The sequence below is a fragment of the Eutrigla gurnardus genome (assembly GCF_963514095.1).
Source record: "Eutrigla gurnardus genome assembly, chromosome: 7".
NCBI classification, from domain to species: domain Eukaryota; kingdom Metazoa; phylum Chordata; class Actinopteri; order Perciformes; family Triglidae; genus Eutrigla; species Eutrigla gurnardus.
In genome coordinates, this window is record NC_139921.1 from 3,554,078 (window position 1) to 3,573,306 (window position 19,229).

General features: G+C 43.2%; 1 protein-coding gene across 4 annotated transcripts in view; it reads right to left on the bottom strand.

Annotated features, from left to right (window-relative positions):
* The window catches only part of LOC311016321 (NLR family CARD domain-containing protein 3-like), a 186,106-nt gene that overhangs the window by 168 nt on the left and 166,709 nt on the right, over nucleotides 1-19,229 (bottom strand). For all 4 annotated transcript variants that reach the window (XM_084013950.1, XM_084013947.1, XM_084013949.1 and 1 more), the window contains 7 exons: nucleotides 11,464-11,530; nucleotides 11,088-11,307; nucleotides 8,455-10,258; nucleotides 7,216-7,389; nucleotides 6,082-6,255; nucleotides 5,495-5,541; nucleotides 635-3,435 (listed from right to left, as the gene is read on the bottom strand). In XM_084013950.1, the coding sequence (XP_083870076.1) occupies nucleotides 2,837-3,435; nucleotides 5,495-5,541; nucleotides 6,082-6,255; nucleotides 7,216-7,389; nucleotides 8,455-10,258; nucleotides 11,088-11,307; nucleotides 11,464-11,530 (3,085 nt within the window). In that variant the 3' untranslated portion in view covers nucleotides 635-2,836. The remainder of the gene's footprint in view (nucleotides 1-634; nucleotides 3,436-5,494; nucleotides 5,542-6,081; nucleotides 6,256-7,215; nucleotides 7,390-8,454; nucleotides 10,259-11,087; nucleotides 11,308-11,463; nucleotides 11,531-19,229) is intronic.

A 19,229-nucleotide genomic window follows, 5' to 3' on the forward strand; every position in this document is an offset into this window, starting at 1 on the left:
GTTAATAAACAGGACTAAAGCACGCTAACGTGCTAGCTGGGACTGTGTTAATAAACAGGACTAAAGCATGCTAACGTGTTAGCTGGGACTGTGTTAATAAACAGGACTAAAGCATGCTAACGTGCTAGCTTGGACTGTGTTAAAAAACAGGACTAAAGCACGCTAACGTGCTAGCTGGGACTGTGTTAATAAACAGGACTAAAGCATGCTAACGTGTTAGCTGGGACTGTGTTAATAAACAGGACTAAAGCATGCTAACGTGCTAGCTTGGACTGTCAGTAAATAAAGTAGACTAAAGCACGCTAACGAGTTAGCTTGGACTGTGTTAATAAACAGGACTAAAGCATGCTAACGTGTTAGCTTGGACTGTCAGTAAATAAAGTAGACTCAAGCATGCTAACGAGTTAGCTTGGACTGTGTTAATAAACAGGACTAAAGCATGCTAACGAGTTAGCTTGGACTGTGTTAATAAACAGGACTAAAGCATGCTTACATGTTAGCTAACGAGCCAGTTATCTGGCGACATTCAGCTGTGAGTTGCTTCCGTCGACCGATAAAGTTGCAGCACCGGCTATTAAATGACAATTAAATGGAAACCTTCTTGGACTTCATTATAATGTATTTCACAGCTAACCTTATTAAACACAAGACAGGAGGCACGAGCAGAAATCACATGACAGCCTTGTTTTGTTTCCGGCTGCTAATAGAAGAGAGGAAGAGGAAGTGTTGAGGAAGGTCAATACTGCGCAACCGCTGCTGAAACGGTCCTGCGCAGTACTGCCGCAGGATTCAACGCAGCACCGAACACATGAACAGTTCTTCAGTTTACAGCATGGGCGTCAGACCTAGAGGATTTCTGGCTGCGGTCGAATAGTCTTTGGCCAAATCCAAATGTCCCCCCTGAGGTCTAAGTTTTTTTATTGAGACAATACAGCAAACAACAAACACAGCACAACAGACAAAAACAAAAAACACAAACATAGGACAGTTTTCTCTTGCACAAAGTGTTGAACATCATTCCAAAGGGTTTTACTGTAGGCACAATGATAAAATAAGTGAGAAATGGTTTCATCTTCAAGTCCACAAAAATCACATGCATATTCAATGTCTAATTTAAATCTTTCAAGGGTTTTCTTTGCAGGGTAGATTTGATGTAAAATTTTAAACGAGATTTCTTTCACCTTATTATTGAGACAGAATTTTTTCACCAACCAACCATGCTTTATTCCAGTTAATTTCTCCAAATTGTGCAGACCATTTAGTTTGACCCCTAGGTAGGATCTTGGTTTGTAAGCAGCTTCTCAACAATCTGTTAGAGCAGGCTCTTTTTGTAATATCAACTCCGCCCACAAAAATATCACAAGTATGATTTCCTGGAACAGCAGTAATTCTTTCAGTCCCTTTAAGAAGCTGGCGTATTGTTTCGGTGTGACTGGGAGTTGAAATTTTAACAAAAATTCTTCATAAGAAAGTAAGAAGCCATGGTCATTAATAGGTTGGTCAACTAATAGAATTGTATGCTTCATCCAGTCCTTGTAAAACAGTGATTGTTTTTTGTAAAGGATGTCCTTATTGTTCCAGATATAATAACTGGTTTATTAACTAATTATGTTTGTAGATCAATTTCCAGGACAGCAAAGCTTGTTTGTGAAAATTTGAGAGTTTGACAGGAAGTTTTTCAATTTTATAGTTACATTTCATCATAAACTGTATACCACCTAATGAATTAAATACATGTGTAGCAAAGGAGTTCCAGAAGTTGTTCTTTTGTCTACATAACTTTCTTAACCAGTTGATCTTGAAAGAGTGATTCAACATTTCAAAGGTTAACACATCCAGACCACCATCCCTCTTGGAGTTACACAAGATATCTTTTTTTAAGTAATGGCATCTGTTCTCCCAGATAAAGTTGAATAAGATTTGATCTAATTTCTTAGAGACTTCTGCAGGCATTTCTAGTGCTAGTGATAAATATACAGATCTTGATATTCCTTCAGCTTTAGATAACAGAGTCCGACCGTGTAAAGATAGATCTCTCATTAGCCACATATTGAATTTTCTTTGTATCTGTTGAGTTATTGGTTCAAAGTTTATCTCAGAGCGCCTGTTCTCATTTTTGTCAAGCACAACACCCAAATATGTCACAGTTTGTTTGATGGGAATATCATTCAGTTCTGACAGATCACAATGTTTAAGGGGAAACAGCCTAGATTTATTAAGGTTCATTGTCAACCCAGAAACCTCAGAAAACTCTCTGATACATTGCACAGCTGTGACAAGTTCATTTTGGTTGGACAAAAAAAATTGCTGTATCATCCGCTAACTGAGCCAATTTGAATTCTCTACCTACGGCTCTTATACCCTAAAAGTTGCTTTCTTTAATATGTGTTGCCATGACCCGTGTGACCAGCAAAAACAAGAAAGGACTTAGTGGGCAACCTTCTCTAATTCCACGACTAATATTAAATCTGGGTGTTGTGCCATTTGTTATCTTAATTGAACTGTTACTTCCTTTATAAAGTGTTTGAACTGCCCTCAGAAACCTATTTCCAAAACCAAAACATTGAATAACTTTAAACATAAACTGGTGATTAACCGTATCAAATGCTTTATAGAAGTCCACAAATAGAATTAAACTTTCATCAGGTATAAATTCATTATACTCTATCATGTCCAAAATCAAACGAATATTGTTTACAATATTTCTCCCTGGCATAAACGCAGATTGCTCCTCATCTATAATATCATCTAATCCTATTTTTAGTAAGAGCAAGCGTTATAAAGCGGGATATACAGGGAGAAGGACAAGGAGAATTACAAATTGAAATTCTTTCATTCACATCTTTGCATTGACTCTGAATGTAATTGCTTGAACAATTTGCTTTGTGTTTGTTGTGAACAGTTTCAGAAACACTGATCCATCCCAGACTCCAAACCCAGGATAAAGAGGTTCAGTGAATGTGGTGTTGAAGGTGTGGAGGTGGATCAGTTTGTCAGAGGAGACTCTGTAGAAGGTCAAAGTGCCAGCAGGACAGTCCAAGTACACTGCTACCACACCAGAGGAGGAGGAGGAGGAGGAGGAGGAGGAGGAGGAGGAGGAGATGAGTGTTTGTTTGTTTTTGTGATAGACAGAGTAACCACCAGCATAACAACTCAGACTCCAGGACTGATCATTACATCCAAACCCAGAGTCGTCTCCTCTCCTCTTGATTCCTCTGTAACTCACTGATATATCAACCCATCCTCTCCACTGGACCTCCCAGTAACAGCGACCAGTCAGACCGTCTCTACACAGCATCTGAGGATATGAGTCAAATCTGTCTGGATGATCTGGATATGACTGGTCGTCTAACACAAGTGTCACCTTCCTGTTGGTGTCGTCCAGTTTGAGGTCTCTGCTGACTGTGTTTGTGTCCAGTTCCAGTTCACAGACATCTGATGGAGAGAACAAACACAATGCAGCTAAAGGTTATTGTTGGAGACAATTGGGTGTTTTTTGTTTGTGTTTTAAAGCTTAATAAATATACTTTGGGTATTAGTATATGACATCACAAGGGGGCGGTAACTTGATGGTGATGGGTCACGTCATACATTTCATTGATAAATAGGACACCGGTGTGTAGTGGTGTGTGTTTTGTTGGATGGCAGAGAAAAACACAGTGTTGGGGAACTAGCAGGAGCAGATTCAGTTATTAATAGATCAATATTAATATCAATACTCAGTCTCAATATAAAGGAGTTTGTACTCAAATGCCAATAATTAATAACTATTAGAATATGAGTACAAACAGTTGAAGGATTTGTGAATTCTTCACAGAGAAGAGGTTGATATCATTCATTCTTATACAACATTAATAAACACAGCAGTATGTTCATAAGGGGTTTATTAACAATAAACAAGAAACATACACTAAGTCCAAGTGGCCTATCTAACTAAATACTATACAAGTGTGTGTGTGTGTGTGTGTGTGTGTGTGTGTGTGTGTGTAGTGGTTGAAGGCCGATATATTGCCATTGCTTTCAACCCTTTGTTGAACAGAGATCGCCATCTATTGGGCTCAGAAAATAAAGAAAATGCTTCACGAAGCTTCATTTGGACATCACTACTAGCAGATTGCAGGTCGTTTTAACAAGCAGAAGGAGTGGCAGTGGGGACAGCCAATCACATGTATGTTAGCAAGAAACCGGCAGCCGATAATTAGTGTAATATATGTAGAGCCGTTAGGAAAGTTGGATTAGTGAGAACGCAAACTGTCTGTTCTGGATCACTGATGATTAGCAGACAAAACAAAATCACTACAACATTACATCGTTGGTCGTAAAAATATCACAGTTTGGCCTTAAAGCCCCAGTTGGCAACATTTTTTTGATCATATTCACTGAAGTCAACACTATGCTCCGATAGAACAACATAAATCATCCGGTTTTAGAAAAAAAAGCGTGCCTCTACGTGCACGTAGAGCCTGTTGTTTGCTTTGCAAAATATCAACACGGCCTGAATCATCCTGTCCAATCAGCACGCAGGGCTGTGTTCGTGCATACACAGCCCCTCCCCCCTCGGGTCGTACCACTATCACAGGGGGGAGGCGGAGGGAAGAAGCAAAAATCTTCCAATTCCTCGTTAAAAACCGAAACGAGGAGGTCGACAACAACCAAGGAAAAGAAAACACCGGTGGAAAAGAAGGGAAAAAAGAAAGATTGCGACGGTGCCCGTGATAAAACCAGAGTCAACATCGGACCCACATTTCAAAGGTGGCGTGATCTAAGGGATTTCAGAGGGCACGAAGTCGAGGGGAAGGACCTCGGTGGTCGTGGGGGAGGAGCTCGGTGGTCGTGGGGGAGGAGCTTGGTGGTCGTGGGGGAGGAGCTCGGTGGTCGTGGGGGAGGAGCGTGAGAGTTGTAAACATTCAAAATCTGACAGAGTGCCCTTGATCCGCCGGACTTGCCGACTGGGACTTTAAATTACTAAAGATTGAAACCAGACCAACCTGTGGTCTGGTCTCTGGACTAATGTGAGCTACTATCTAGACCTCTGGGGGACCACAGACAGTCTCTGGTTCCTCCACATAGTCTGGTCTCGTCTCTGGACTAATGTGAGCTACTATCTAGACCTCTAGGGGACCACAGACCCAGGAGACAACATCTGGTGCCTCCATTTAGGATTCAGGACGACAGGAGGACGATCTCAACGCTGAGACGCTTTAAAGACACAGAGGAATTTATCTCTTCATATTTAAACTCACACAAAGACGACTATGTGAATATTGTGTATTTGACTCCGTTGCCGTCCGGCAGGAATTGCCGTCCGTTTGTGTCTCTGCGTTGACTTTGTTTGTAATTGAGTGTGAAAATGTGGCGTTTGGTGTGAACACAACACGACATCTTTACAGCCACGAAGAAACAAACGCTGCATCCTGATAGAAACGTGATCATCGGATTTCAGTCATGAACACGTTCAAATCTGGAGCAGCTGAGTTACTGAAAACATACTCACACTTCCTCAGACCAGGTCTCAGTCTCTGCTGTCCCCCATGGTCCACCCTGCAGGAAGACATTCAAAGACCTCAATCAGGTCCACGATTAAACATGAACCCGAGTTCCTCAGTCAGAGATGGAGACACAGTCTGGAGCTGTTGTCCATCTGTCCTCACCTGAGAGTGTCCAGTCTGATGTCTGTCCATCTGTCCTCATCTGAGTGTCCAGTCTGATGTCTGTCCATCTGTCCTCACCTGAGAGTGTCCAGTCTGATGTCTGTCCATCTGTCCTCACCTGAGTGTCCAGTCTGATGTCTGTCCACCTGTCCTCACCTGAGAGTGTCCAGTCTGATGTCTGTCCATCTGTCCTCACCTGAGTGTCCAGTCTGATGTCTGTCCATCTGTCCTCACCTGAGTGTCCAGTCTGATGTCTGTCCACCTGTCTTCACCTGATTGTCCAGTCTGATGTCTGTCCATCTGTCCTCACCTGAGAGTGTCCAGTCTGATGTCTGTCCATCTGTCCTCACCTGAGAGTGTCCAGTCTGATGTCTGTCCATCTGTCCTCACCTGAGAGTGTCCAGTCTGATGTCTGTCCATCTGTCCTCACCTGAGAGTGTCCAGTCTCCAGTGTGGACCCTCCAGTCCAGCAGACAGCAGCTTGACTCCTGAGTCTCCTGGATGATTGTAGCTCAGGTCCAGCTGTCTCAGATAGGAGGGGTTGGAGTCCAGAGCTGAGGCCAGAGAAGAACAGCCGTCCTCTGTGATGAGACAACCTGACAGACTGAAGACACACACTACTGTCACTTCTGGGGACTTTACATAGACTTATGTCCATTTGTCCACTTTTTAAAATGAGAAAAAGTGATATTTGTCTTTTGCTGTGTTGATGTTGTACTGGGTGGGATAAGCGTGGCTGAGTGATGGACAGAGATGGACAGAGGAGGAAGTTAAAGAAAGACAAGAGACGAGCTGAAATGATTGAGAGAGAAATTGAAGCGTTAGAAAAGAGAAGAAACAACAGTTGAAACAGTCTATGTGGTCTGTCTTCAGACCTGGTGTGCCAACAAAGATCTGGTATTGATTTTAAACCATCTAGCAAAGAAAAAAGGCTGTAATTCAATAACATTTCAACAATGTTTATAGTTTTCATATTGAACTGGAGGAATTATGAATAACAAGTACTCTGATAATAACAGTAAAATACAAAACACAGCTTTGAAAATGTGCTTCTTAAGAGTCTCAGAACATATGAGGCATTCAGGTGTTCAACTGCCAGTTGGAAGAAAAGAGTCTGTCTTGATTCAAAGCTCTGTTCTCACTGTCAGCGTTCCTCTTTGAGAGCAGCCGTGTGAACTTATCTATCGGCTCTAGATTTCACCGACCTGACTGACGTTTATCACCTCCACTCTCTGATCCATCTGTCAGCTGTCAGTGAGTCTCCTCAGTTGTCACCATAGAAACGTCACTCACAGAAACTCCAGTTTGCACAGATTTGATTAAGTTCAGAGTTAACGTTTCACCCCGTTGCATTACTGGGTAATTTAGTGTTTGTGAGTAGCAACCAGTGAGATGATTTAGCCTCCAACCATCTGAACCAGTGTAGTGATGCTAACGCTGCAGCAGTAAAATGGAAACACTGTCTTTTTAGGAATACGTGAATATAAATAACTGAATATTTGGTGCATGTAAACACATCATTGAAAGCTTCATAGGTAAACTTCTCAAAGTAGTTGAATCTGACCTGAGAGTTTCCAGTCGACAGTGTGGACTCTCCAGGCCAGCAGACAGCAGCTTCACTCCTGAATCCTGCAGGTCGTTGGTACTCAGGTCCAGGTCTCTTAGACTGGAGGACTGGGAGCTGAGAACTGAGGACAGACCTTCACAGCTTCTCTCTGAGAGGTTACAGCCACTGAGTCTGAAGAGGAATCAGAAATTAGTGATGAAACAATTACAAACAACTGTTCATCCCCTCAGGTTCTAACTGACATTATTATCATAATGAAGTTAAAGGATGTTTAACATGTTTGTTCATCAGGTTATTGTTGCAGCTGGGTGGCGTATTAGGCTCCAAGGTGAGGTTAACGTCACACTGTGCCATCTGTTTATTTCTGTCTGAGTCTTCTTTCAAGACTCTCACTGACTCCGTTTCACCAATCAAACGCAGCCAGGCAGTCACATGACGGCACACAAACTCTCCACGCCCGGTTATAGATAGAACTCTTTTAACGTTTTTTAATTCTAAATCCTTGTCATTCAGAGACAAATGTGCATAAATATGAAAGTGTATGTGCAATCATTTATGGAGGAGTCACAATATACCGCCCACTTTTTGAAATCCCCCGACTTTTACCGTCTAAAGTCAGTGAATCTGTCGATCCTATTAAAGTTTCACTTTCAGTTGTGAATCAGTTCATTTCTGAATGTTTCTGATGTGAGATTCTGTTTGTAGCTGCTCATCACGCAGATTCTTGTGGGTCGAGTCATTCTTATGTCGACAAAACTCAGAGAAAAGTTAGAATAAATGTCTTCAACATGACTATCCATCACTGTGTGTGTGTGTGTGTGTGTGTGTGTGTGTGTGTGTGTGTGTGTGTGTGTGTGTGTGTGCCGGTGAAACAGACAGAGAGGAGAGACGCTGGATGAAGCGGTGAGCTGTGTTTGTTGAACAAACGCTTCATGTTAGAGAAAGCATTGGTTTTTATGTAACTGGGGGGGTTAGCTGCCCTTCCAACGTCTATGCCTCCTGGTAGTCTCTCAGATCACCAGGTGCGGGGCCACAATAATCAGAATTTACTCAGAAGTTACTCAGTACTCGAGTAGTTTTTTCACTAAATACTTTCTTACCTTTACTCTTGAGTAACTATTTGGAACTACTTTTTACTTTTGCAGTTGGGAAAACCAATCAAATGGTTCAGAATGCAGATAGAACCTTGTAATTCCAAGATGGTTTGTTGTTTTCTGAATGAAAAACTATATTTACAGAGCTTTGCTGGAGGCTTGGACCACCGGCAGCAGCCTCAGAAGAGCCTCCTCTGAAGCAGAGTATTCCTTCAGGTCAAACACGTCCAGATGTTTTTCTGATGACAGTAAGATGAAGACCAGAGCTGACCACTGACCAGGAGACAGTTCATCGAAGGAGAGACGTCCTGAAGTCAGATACTGTTGGATCTCCTCCACCAGAGAACGATCATTCAGTTCATTCAGACAGTGGAACAGATTGATGCTTCTCTCTGGAGACAGATCCTCATCAACCTTCCCCTTGATGTACTGGACTGTTTCCTGATTGGTCTGTGAGCTACTTCCTGTCTGTGTCAGCAGACCTCGTAGGTGTTTCTGATTGGTCTCTAGTGACAGACCCAGAAGGAAGCGGAGGAACAGGTCCAGGTGTCCGTTTGGACTCTGTAAAGCCTTGTCCACAGCTCTCTGGTGCAAGTGTTTTAGTTTAGGTTTGTCTCTGGAGACTTTAGATGACCAGGAGGTCGTTCGTTTTTCTGCCATCAGATTGACACCAGAGTTGACGAAGGTCAGATGGACATGAAGAGCAGCCAGAAACTCCTGAACACTCAGATGGACGAAGCAGAACACCTGGTCCTGGTACAGTCCTCTCTCCTCTCTGAAGACCTGTGTGAACACTCCTGAGTACACTGAGGCTGCTTTGATATCGATGCCACACTGTTTCAGGTCTGGTTCATAGAAGATCAGGTTTCCTTTCTGCAGCTGCTCAAAGGCCAGTTTTCCCAGAGACTCAATCATCTTCCCGGTCTCTGGACTCCAGTGTGGATCCGTCTCAGCTCCTCCATCATACTTGACGTTCTTCAGTTTGGACTGAACCACCAGGAAGTGGATGTACATGTCGGTCAGGGTCTTGGGCAGCTCCCCTCCCTCCCTGGTCTTCAACACGTCCTCCAGAACTGTAGCAGTGATCCAGCAGAAGACCGGGATGTGGCACATGATGTGGAGGCTTCGTGAGGTCTTGATGTGGGCGATGATCCTGTTGGCCTGCTTCTTATCTCTGAACCTCTTCCTGAAGTAGTCCTCCTTCTGTGGGTCAGTGAACCCTCTGACCTCTGTCACCATGTCAACACACCCAGGAGGGATCTGATTGGCTGCTGCAGGTCTTGTGGTTATCCAGAGACGAGCAGAGGGAAGCAGTTTCCCCCTGATGAGGTTTGTCAGCAGCACTTGGACTGAGGTGGACTCTGTAACATCAGTCAGGATCTCGTTGTTGTGGAAGTCCAGAGGAAGTCGACACTCGTCCAGACCGTCAAAGATGAACGCAACCTGGAACTCTTCAAACCTGCAGATTCCTACTTCTTTGGTTCCAGGGAAGAAGTGATGAACGAGTTCCACCAAGCTGAACTTCTTCTCTTTCAGCAGGTTCAGCTCTCTGAAAGTGAATGGAAACGTGAACTGTATGTCCTGGTTGGCTTTGTCTTCAGCCCAGTCCAGAGTGAACTTCTGTGTTAACACTGTTTTCCCGATGCCAGCCACTCCCTTTGTCATCACTGTTCTGATTGGTTCATCCCTTCCAGGTGAGCCTTTAAAGATGTCTTCTTGTCTGATGGTTGTTTCTGGTCTGTCTGGTTTCCTGGATGCCGTTTCAATCTGTCTGACCTCATGCTGGTCATTTACCTCTGCAGTCCCTCCCTCTGTGACGTGGAGCTCCGTGTAGACCTGATTCAGGAGGGTTGGGTTTCCTGCTTTAGTGATGCCCTCAAACAAACACTGGAACTTCTTCTTGAGGTTAGACTTGAGTTTACGTTGGTACACTGCACCAGCGGTTCCTGAATAAACAACAAAGGAACCCAGTTAGTGGATCCTACAGACCCTTTTACAGTCTATGAACAAGCCATGTGTTAGAGCCATGTATTCCTATAGTCCTCAGTAGTAGTGTCTTCATGAGCTTCTTTCATGATTAAATCATAACTATTGGTTACAAAATCAATCAGGTGCACCTGATGAAGCCAACAGAAGTAAAATAAAATACATTTACAAGATAAACAGAACTGGAATTTTCCGCTGGTCACTTCAACACATCACAATACAGCATCATGGAAAGAGACAGTATTGATGACGGTGTTGAAAATAGTACCATTGGAATTTTTAAATATCCTGGTGTACTCTAATCCTCCAACACCATTGAAAACATGGAGGTGACCTCATAGAAGCCTGTTTTAAATACATTTTTATTTTCATACATACAAACTATTTAGTTCCTAGCTGAATGTCACCAGTTAACACGGTCACTGGGTGAAGTGAAACACCTGTTCCTCTGAAACGATCGTAATCCTGTCTGAACTCTGTAGAACTTGAGTCTGTTGGAATATCAATTCTGACAACCGAACACGTAACAAGCAGACATTAAGATGCTGCTAACAGTTTAAATTCACTGTTTAAAGCTTCTAACTCGTCTGGATGGTTGAAGCAAAACAACATAAACGTTGACATCATGCGTACGCATATTTATGATGATGTCAGCTGTAATCGGGTCTGTAGACAACCAGAGAACCTAAACGTTGAAGTTGTGTGCAGCCTATTAGGAGAAATATGAAGTTCTTCATGTTGAATCCTTCTCTTCTTTCCACCATGTTAAATCTGTTAAAATCCTCTTACCCATCAGCACACAGTCAGCCAGCTCCTCCTGCTTCATTCTCCTCAGGAAGTGCACTGTGATCTTTTGAAACGCCTCTCTGCTACTCCTCTGCTCTTCATCCTCACCGTCCAACAACTCCTCGTCCTCACTCTCCAAGCATTCTGGGTAATCTGGACTCAGGACCTTCTGGATCTTCTTCAGCTCGTTCTTCACAAAAGTGCTGATGTTCTCCTCCAGCAGCTGGAACAGAAGGATAAACTGAACATGAACTCTAAAGAACCCAACATGGGATTCGTGTGTGGGTCTGAGCAGCATGGAGACCACTAGAACCTGTTCAGCATTGAGTCTGTAGTTGATGTGGTTAATAGTGAAAGGAGAGCTTGTACATGTACTCACCATAAATATGGAGTCCAGGTGTGTTTGATGCTGCTGGGTCAACGGAACCTCTGAAATCTGCTGAACTCTGTGGAGAAAACCAGTTTAAAGAATCACTAAACCCAAGACTGGAGATCAGAAGTGGACGTCGTCATGGTGACGTCACCCATTATGTTTGACATTTCCACGGCCATTAAACCCTGGCCTGTTCCTTCTCCCACACTCCTCCCTGTGTCCAAAATCAACTTTGCAAGATCCACCTCTAAATCTCAGCCCCAGTAAAATATATTGAGTGTTCAACTCTGTAAACCATCCTCCAAAGAAACAGGTGCAATTTCCTACATGTCATAAATCTCCCATCTGCATTTAGTTCAATAAAAATGTAAATTTATGCATGTGTGTATCTGGTGCACAGAAGCCTCCTGTGTCCTAGGAAGTTCCGACCTGCAAAAATTGGGGAAATATACAGGAAACATCCCTTGACTCGGCAGCGGCTGTGGCTCAAAGGTAGAGTGAGTCGTCCTCCAAGATCGGCGGTTCGAAACCCGGCTCCTCTAGTTTACATGCCGAAGTGTCCTTAGGCAAGATACTGTACCATCAGTGTGTGAATGCGTATGAATGATTAATGTACAGGCGGCTCCTCTGTCATCGGTGAATCATGAATGTGTGTGTGTGTGTGTGTGTGTGTGTGTGTGTGAACGGGTTTGTGTAAGTGAATGAATGTAGTGTAAAGCGCCTTGAGTAGCTAGTAAGTTAGAAAAGCGCTATATAAATGCAGGTCCATTGACCATTCCAGTCAATGTCCCAAGTCTCTACAAAGCTCTGTCAAACAACCTAATAGATGCTTCATTTATTACCTTATCACTGGCTTAGTGCAACGTATCAGGTCGATGCCAGAGCCAGAAATAGTAGGATATATGATAGTTCACTGTATAAATCCCCCTTTTCCCTCATCTAAGTAAGCCCGATAGGTGTTGCCACAGGGAAATACTATATAAAAAATAAATCAATAATTAAACAAATAAATAAACACAAAATTATCGATTTTAGCATCTCTCGATTTCGCTATCCCAAGTATAAAAAGTTCATTCCTCTGGAGCCATTTCCATTGTTGTACGCTTCCGTAGACCATGCCACTGCATGAAAAGTGGGATTTTCGTCAGTTAGCGGCCCTGTAAATTGCCGTGGAAGTTCAGGTTTACGACTGCAAACGGCAATTTGCAGGAAACACCGAAAACTGACGTAAATTGCCGGGAATTGACGTGGGCCTTGCTTGGCAGTTGTCCCCCCATGACCCCCCTCCCCGTAATCCTAGGGGAGGCTTTAACATGTAAATAAAAATACTGTGAGCTATACAAATGCAAATCAGGGTAGCAGGGGGAGTTTTACCCCAGGTGACATTTTTCTGAAAGGTGTTAACTTCATTTCATCTTCATTCAAAGATATAACTTCATTTCATCTTCATTCAAAGATACACAAAACAATTTGCTTCAACAATTACTTTTAATCAGGCTTTGCCACAAAGGTAAAATGTACATTCATGCAAACAACATCACAGTCTCCTAGACCTCAACCACTGTGCATAGTGGCATGACTACAGTGACCCTTTCTGTGCTTAAATGCACAGTGGATGTGTTAACCACACATCTCCCAGCAATGCGCTCAACAGGCAGAAATTATGCTGGGTATGACGTGTCTGTTCCCTGCAAGCTCCAAACTTCTATTGGCTTTCCATAAAAATGTCTGTCCGGATGGGGATGAAGCCAGGAAACTTGCGCAGTAACATGTTTAAATGCAGTACCTTTTGACACAACATTAACAACTATAAACTGCTTTATAATGGCTGGTCGTAGTTCTGCTAGAGGGTCAAGGATGGGTTCATAGATCATAGATCTCGGCTGTGTTCGAAATGCCATACTAACGTCCTACTCGTACTTAATTGTGACGTAAATTTGAGTACGTAGTGCGTTCACATACAATAGTATGTGAATTTGTGTACGCGAGAAATGCCCGGATGTATACTGCATTGGCAAGAATTTCTGAGTATACAGAAATGCATTGCGGCTCGTCTGACTTCTGAAAAGTTTTGGATAATGGCGGACGACTGCGGTGATTCTGGCGACAGCCCGACACAAACCGCGTACACATGTAAGTATACTGTAACATGACTTTTACGTTTCCAGCTGACTTTTAAATCGTATTGATAATGAACGTTACTTTATTGTTGTTGGCATTGTACGTTAACGTTACGAATCGAAGGTCCTGCCAGCCGGCTAGCCTTCTGACGGTAATTTACCATTTAGGGGTTAGCGAGCGCAAGCGAAGCGGCAAATGTGCCGTTTTTACCGACGTTAACTAATAATATAGTGCTTATGTTAAACCGTGGTTATATATTTACTAACGGTGATTAATAACGCCGTGCACCGTTGTCCGTTAAAGGGGCGGATGCAGACACCGGGCGCCTCATTCAGTGGAGGGAACGATGAGGAGACGTTCACGTTCACCGGCAGGAGGGATGCTGCTCTGAGAGGCTTCACTTAAGAAAATGTGGTTTAAATGTCATAATTCTTATATCCAGGACTGCTGGAGACTCTGAGGATGTCCCAGGACTGCTGTTGCCTCTGAGGATGTCCCAGGACTGCTGGAGTGGCTGGGCTTCGTCGCTGTCACCCCCATCACCACCGTGGAACTATGGACATGGAACCCATCTGTTCTGTTAGTAAGCAGTGGACGAGGTTCTCCGTGGAACGCCTTGAAAGACAGAAGTCCTTCCTTAAAGAGACTAACGTTAACTCGAAGAAGAGAAGACGGGTGAACAATCCCAAGATTGCGGTAAGAATATGTTCGGTGACTGCTAGCTAAGCTAAAATTAGCAAAGCAAGCCCAAGCTAAAAGTAGCTTAAAAGCCCATAGTCCAAGCTAAAAGTAGCATAGTAGCCTTGTAAAAGAACAAGAGAGAGGAACCAGTGTAACGTTAAGTTGCTTTGTTAAGTGTATGTTGTTGGTCTTTTACAGGAAGCAGTACGCCGTCTTCACAACTCGGAGACGAATTGTAGGCGCTACGAACCGGAGCAAGGGTAAGATTTAAAGAATATGCTTTCATTCTGCTGTATAAGGAAATAGATGCGTTAACAGTAGATACCGATCTTAACTGTTCATTTTGTTTTCACAGACGAACCTCGCCTCATAACGAAGCTGTGACCTCTTACTTGCTCGGAGCTTTGTCCGCAAGTCCGGATTTCTATGACGCTGATAGTGACGCCATTGTGTGTAAGTAACTTTTACTGTTTTCTTCTTCCTTGTTTTAATTTTACTGTGACTTAAGTTTTCTTAATCATACCACTCATTTAATTGTTTTCCAGCTGCCTGTAAGACATACTATGAAACGGTACGCAGGAGCTTCAGACACACACAGCCTGATCTCGCATCGCAGGCGGAAGCTGTGAAGAGGTCAGCTCGGAGTCGTTCCAGGAGAAAGAGGGTAAGACTTATTAGACTTATTAGATCCGTCTTTGGTCAATGTGACCAAACCTACCTAAACCTATTTTTCAGGTGCATTAATAGATGTGTTGTGTCCATGCGCAGTGCATCGCGCAGTACTGATTGTCTTTATTGATTGTTTTACAGCTGCTGGAAGCTAGACGGAGTGTGCTTGCTGGCGATGAGGCGGACCGTTGGAAGCGCGCCACCACAGACATGATGTCTGATGAGGAGGACGGCAACGTTGGCTGGGTGTCTGGATGGATTGTGCGACCTCCATCCTCTCGTAGCCAGGAGCTCACCGAGCTCTTTGCGACTCTACAGTCGCGATTAGAGAAGACTCCCAAGTACAGGGCCACGCACCGCAGGCGGCTGTAAAATTGACCACATTCGGACAGAATGTCGCCAGTTCATTTGTTTGTTGTGTGGGCAAATTTGTACAGTTGTGTGTTGTGTTGTCAATAAAGCTCTTTCTTTGAATACTTCCTCCTGGCAATTTTTCCTTTCCTCAATAAATTAATTCATATTTATATTTATAAATATATAAATAAAAATAAATATGTGTGTGTATATATATGTATAAATATACATATATATATATAAACATATATATATATACATGTATATATATATAGTGATAGATCTGCTAACCAATCACTAGTGATTATTCTTGTTTAAAAGACCCAGTGTGACCAATAGTAACACATCTGCCAACGGGGGTGGGGTTTACATTTATAATGACTCATCAGGTTGACCAATAGTGACAGATCTGCCAACGTGGGTTGGCTTTACATTTATAATGACCAGATCTGCCAACCAATCACGAGCGATTATACTTGTTTAAAACTAGTGGTTTCATCCAATCCTGAGTGAGGATATTCAAGCCATCTCTGGCCAGGCGGGGTTTCGCTGCTATTCATATGCTAATTAGAGCCTTCGCTGTGGTTCGTTTCCGACCATTTTCAGCACAGACGAACGCGGCGTTCGCAGCCTGTAAACTGTCGTTAACTCCCGAAAATTAGGGAGATTTCCGGGCATTTACAGGGACGAAAATCTGACTTTTCATGCAGTGTGCCGTCCAGATCAAGTTGGCAGGAGTTCCACAGTTCCAGGCAAATTTAAATGCAATAAATAATCACAACAAGCACTATTTAATGCAACTAATTGAATCAACACGTGAATTTATATCTATATAGATTGTCCCGTCACATCTGACGTCAGATCAAAGGCGGATGGCACGCGTGGAAACTCAGCCTGACTGAATTAACACAGCTGAAACTTGGACCTCTCGGACCAAAACATCTCCCTCTCTCTCTCCTGTTTTTCATATCTATCCACTGCTAATAAAATGCGTCTATGCCTGAAAAAATCGTTTAAAAAAAATACAGCAGCTCGTGCCTGGTCTTGCGCCTCCGCAGTATGGAGAAACGCGCAACTTTGCCGTGAGCTGGAACCGGAGTTGGGGCTGCAGCTGGTCTGAGCGGCACTGAATCCGGTGCAGCTGTGCAGGCACCGGGTTATGCCACTATTTTGTCTACTGCTGTGCGCCCTGACCCTGCTTTGTGATATACATTCCTAAAATGTGCCTACAATTTCTATAGTGATATAATATCGGCATTATAATTATTATGACTATACGCACGCACAGCGCGTGATGCGCGTGGTGGGAGCGGCACGCTGCTTCTGTCATCGGGTTGTCAAGTGACAAAACTTGCACTGCACCTCGCCTGGCGCAGTAAAAGTGCGTGTCCACAGGCAGCGGTGTTTCCCCGCGTCCCATTCATTGTCTATGTGAAAAGCTGTGCAATGCATTCTGGTAGCGTTGCGGCGAATGTTGAGAGACGGCGCGCGAGTTGGCCGCTCCTCATTTGCCTAAAGTTGAAGTTGAATCTACTTTATGCTAATCAGAGGCGCCGGGCTCGACTCGACTGTGGACACGCACCTTAAAGGAGAGGAGAGGAGCTCATTTGATTGGTGGAGATCTGAATCGGCTGTGTTAATCCCAGTCCACGCCTCGTCTCCCACTCACGCCTTCTTCTCCTCCCTCTTTCCCACTTGCGCGGGTGGGAGTGACGGGAGGCGTGCCTGCGCTAGCCTGCGCAGTGCACGAAACTTGCAAAGTCCAGGCGGACACACCCCGTCGGCGTGGCCCTGACTGCGCCTGGTCTACGAAACTAGGGCCCATTATCTCACTGAAATGCAGTGAGATTCAATGGCTCACTAACATCACACTTGAATGCATTGGTGTAAACATCTCCCTTTCGAGAGAGATGTCGCTGACAGTTATCTGCATCCATCGCAAACTTACTACTGGTCTGGATTTTTATGACCAGCTCAAAGCACTTCTTATGTTATGTAATCATAAAAAATAAATCCTCCTCCTTGGCGATTTTAACATCAATTGGCATAGCAAAACAGATAGAAAAACCTCAAACTCATAACAGATTACTTCAACCTCATTCAACTAATAGAACATCCAACCAGAATTACACACCGCACTCATTCCAGAATTGACTTAGTTTTCACCAATAAACCGGAAAGAATCACAAACACCCACAACTTGTTAACCTGTCTCTCAGACCATAATGCAATCTTTTTTTCTCGTAAGGTCAAACGCTCAGAAAATCTATGTCATACTTCAACCAACCGTACTATTAATATGACTAGAAAATGTGAATAGAGCTCTGAAAGATATTGACTGGATAGACCTTGGAATGGAATGTGAAGATGCAGACGCTGGCAGTGACTTATTTCACTCGAAAGTTAAAGAGGTTATCCTCTCTTTCTCCTGGAGGGAGCGCCATGGGAGAAAGAAGTGCAACTCTCTACCCTGGCTAAACCCTCCCTGTTTAAAACTAATAAAGCATAGGGATCAGCTACTTAGAAAATCGGTTAAAACTGGACTTAATATAGACTAGTGATGTCCAAATGAAGCTTCGTGAAGCATTTTCTTTATTTTCTGAGCCCAATAGATGGCGCTCTCTGTTCAACAAAGGGTTGAAGGCCGATATATTTCCATTGCTTTCAACCCTTTGTTGAACAGAGAGCGCCATGTATTGGGCTCAGAAAATAAAGAAAATGCTTCACGAAGCTTCATTTGGACATCACTAATATAGACCGACTTAACTTCACAAGAGCCAGAAATAAAGTGACATCCGAATTAGGCAAGGCCAAAGCAAACTTCTTTATACAGATTATTGAAAACGCCAGAGGTAATAGTAAAAAAATATGGCAGAACATAAAGAAATTGACAGGAAAACAACCCAAACAGGAAATCACAGGCTTGGAATTAAAAATTAGTAGCCAATTGGTGAAAGATCCTGCTATTCTGTCTCAAGAGCTTAACTCCTTCTTCATTAAATCTATAGAAAATTTGGTGAAACAATTCACATCTTTCGAGGGCTCTGATCAGCAGGCTCCTACTCAAACTGACAATGCTCATCCCAAATTCCACATTCAAGAAATCACAGAACCAGAAGTTATTGAGATCATAACCGCCTTGAACAACTCCAAGGCCAAAGATATTTTTGGGCTTCACGCTAGCTTTTTAAAATCACATAAGGAGGTTCTAGCGCCCCCACTCATGCACTTGGTTAATTTATCTATAAAAAACTCCATTGTCCCCAAGGCGTGGAAATTGGCCACCATCACTCCTTTATTTAAAGCTGGGGACAAATTTGACATGAATAACTACAGACCAATCAGTATTTTACCCATCACTTCTAAAATAATTGAAAAATGGATCTCTACACAAATCATTGAATTCCTCGGCAATAGCCAAACACCTTTACATCCCATGCAGTTTGGGTTTTGGCCACACCACTCTACCGAGACTGCATTGGCCATGTTCATGGAAAAAATAAAATGCCAGCTAGATAAAAAGAGATGTGTTGGTGCCGTATACCTGGACTTAAAAAGAGCTTTTGACACCGTCAATCGCAAGGTGCTGCTAACTAAATTATCTCGTTTCAATTTTTCTGATCAAATTATAGGTTGGTTTCAATCATACCTAGCACATAGAGAAAAATGCACTGTGGTGGATGGGGCCAGTTCTGCTTATATGGATTGCCCAGTAGGACTCCCTCAGGGGTCCATACTGGGGCCCATTTTATTCTCATTATATGTTAATGATCTACCTGAACAATGTTTACATGTCGAAGTCCAGCTCTATGCGGACGACACTGTCATTTTTACTAAAGCAAAAAACCCTGAGGAGGCAGCACGTGTGCTCTCAACAGCTCTCACACACATTCAAACATGGCTCAACAAATCATGTCTTGCATTAAATGCAAAAAAACTGTCTGTCT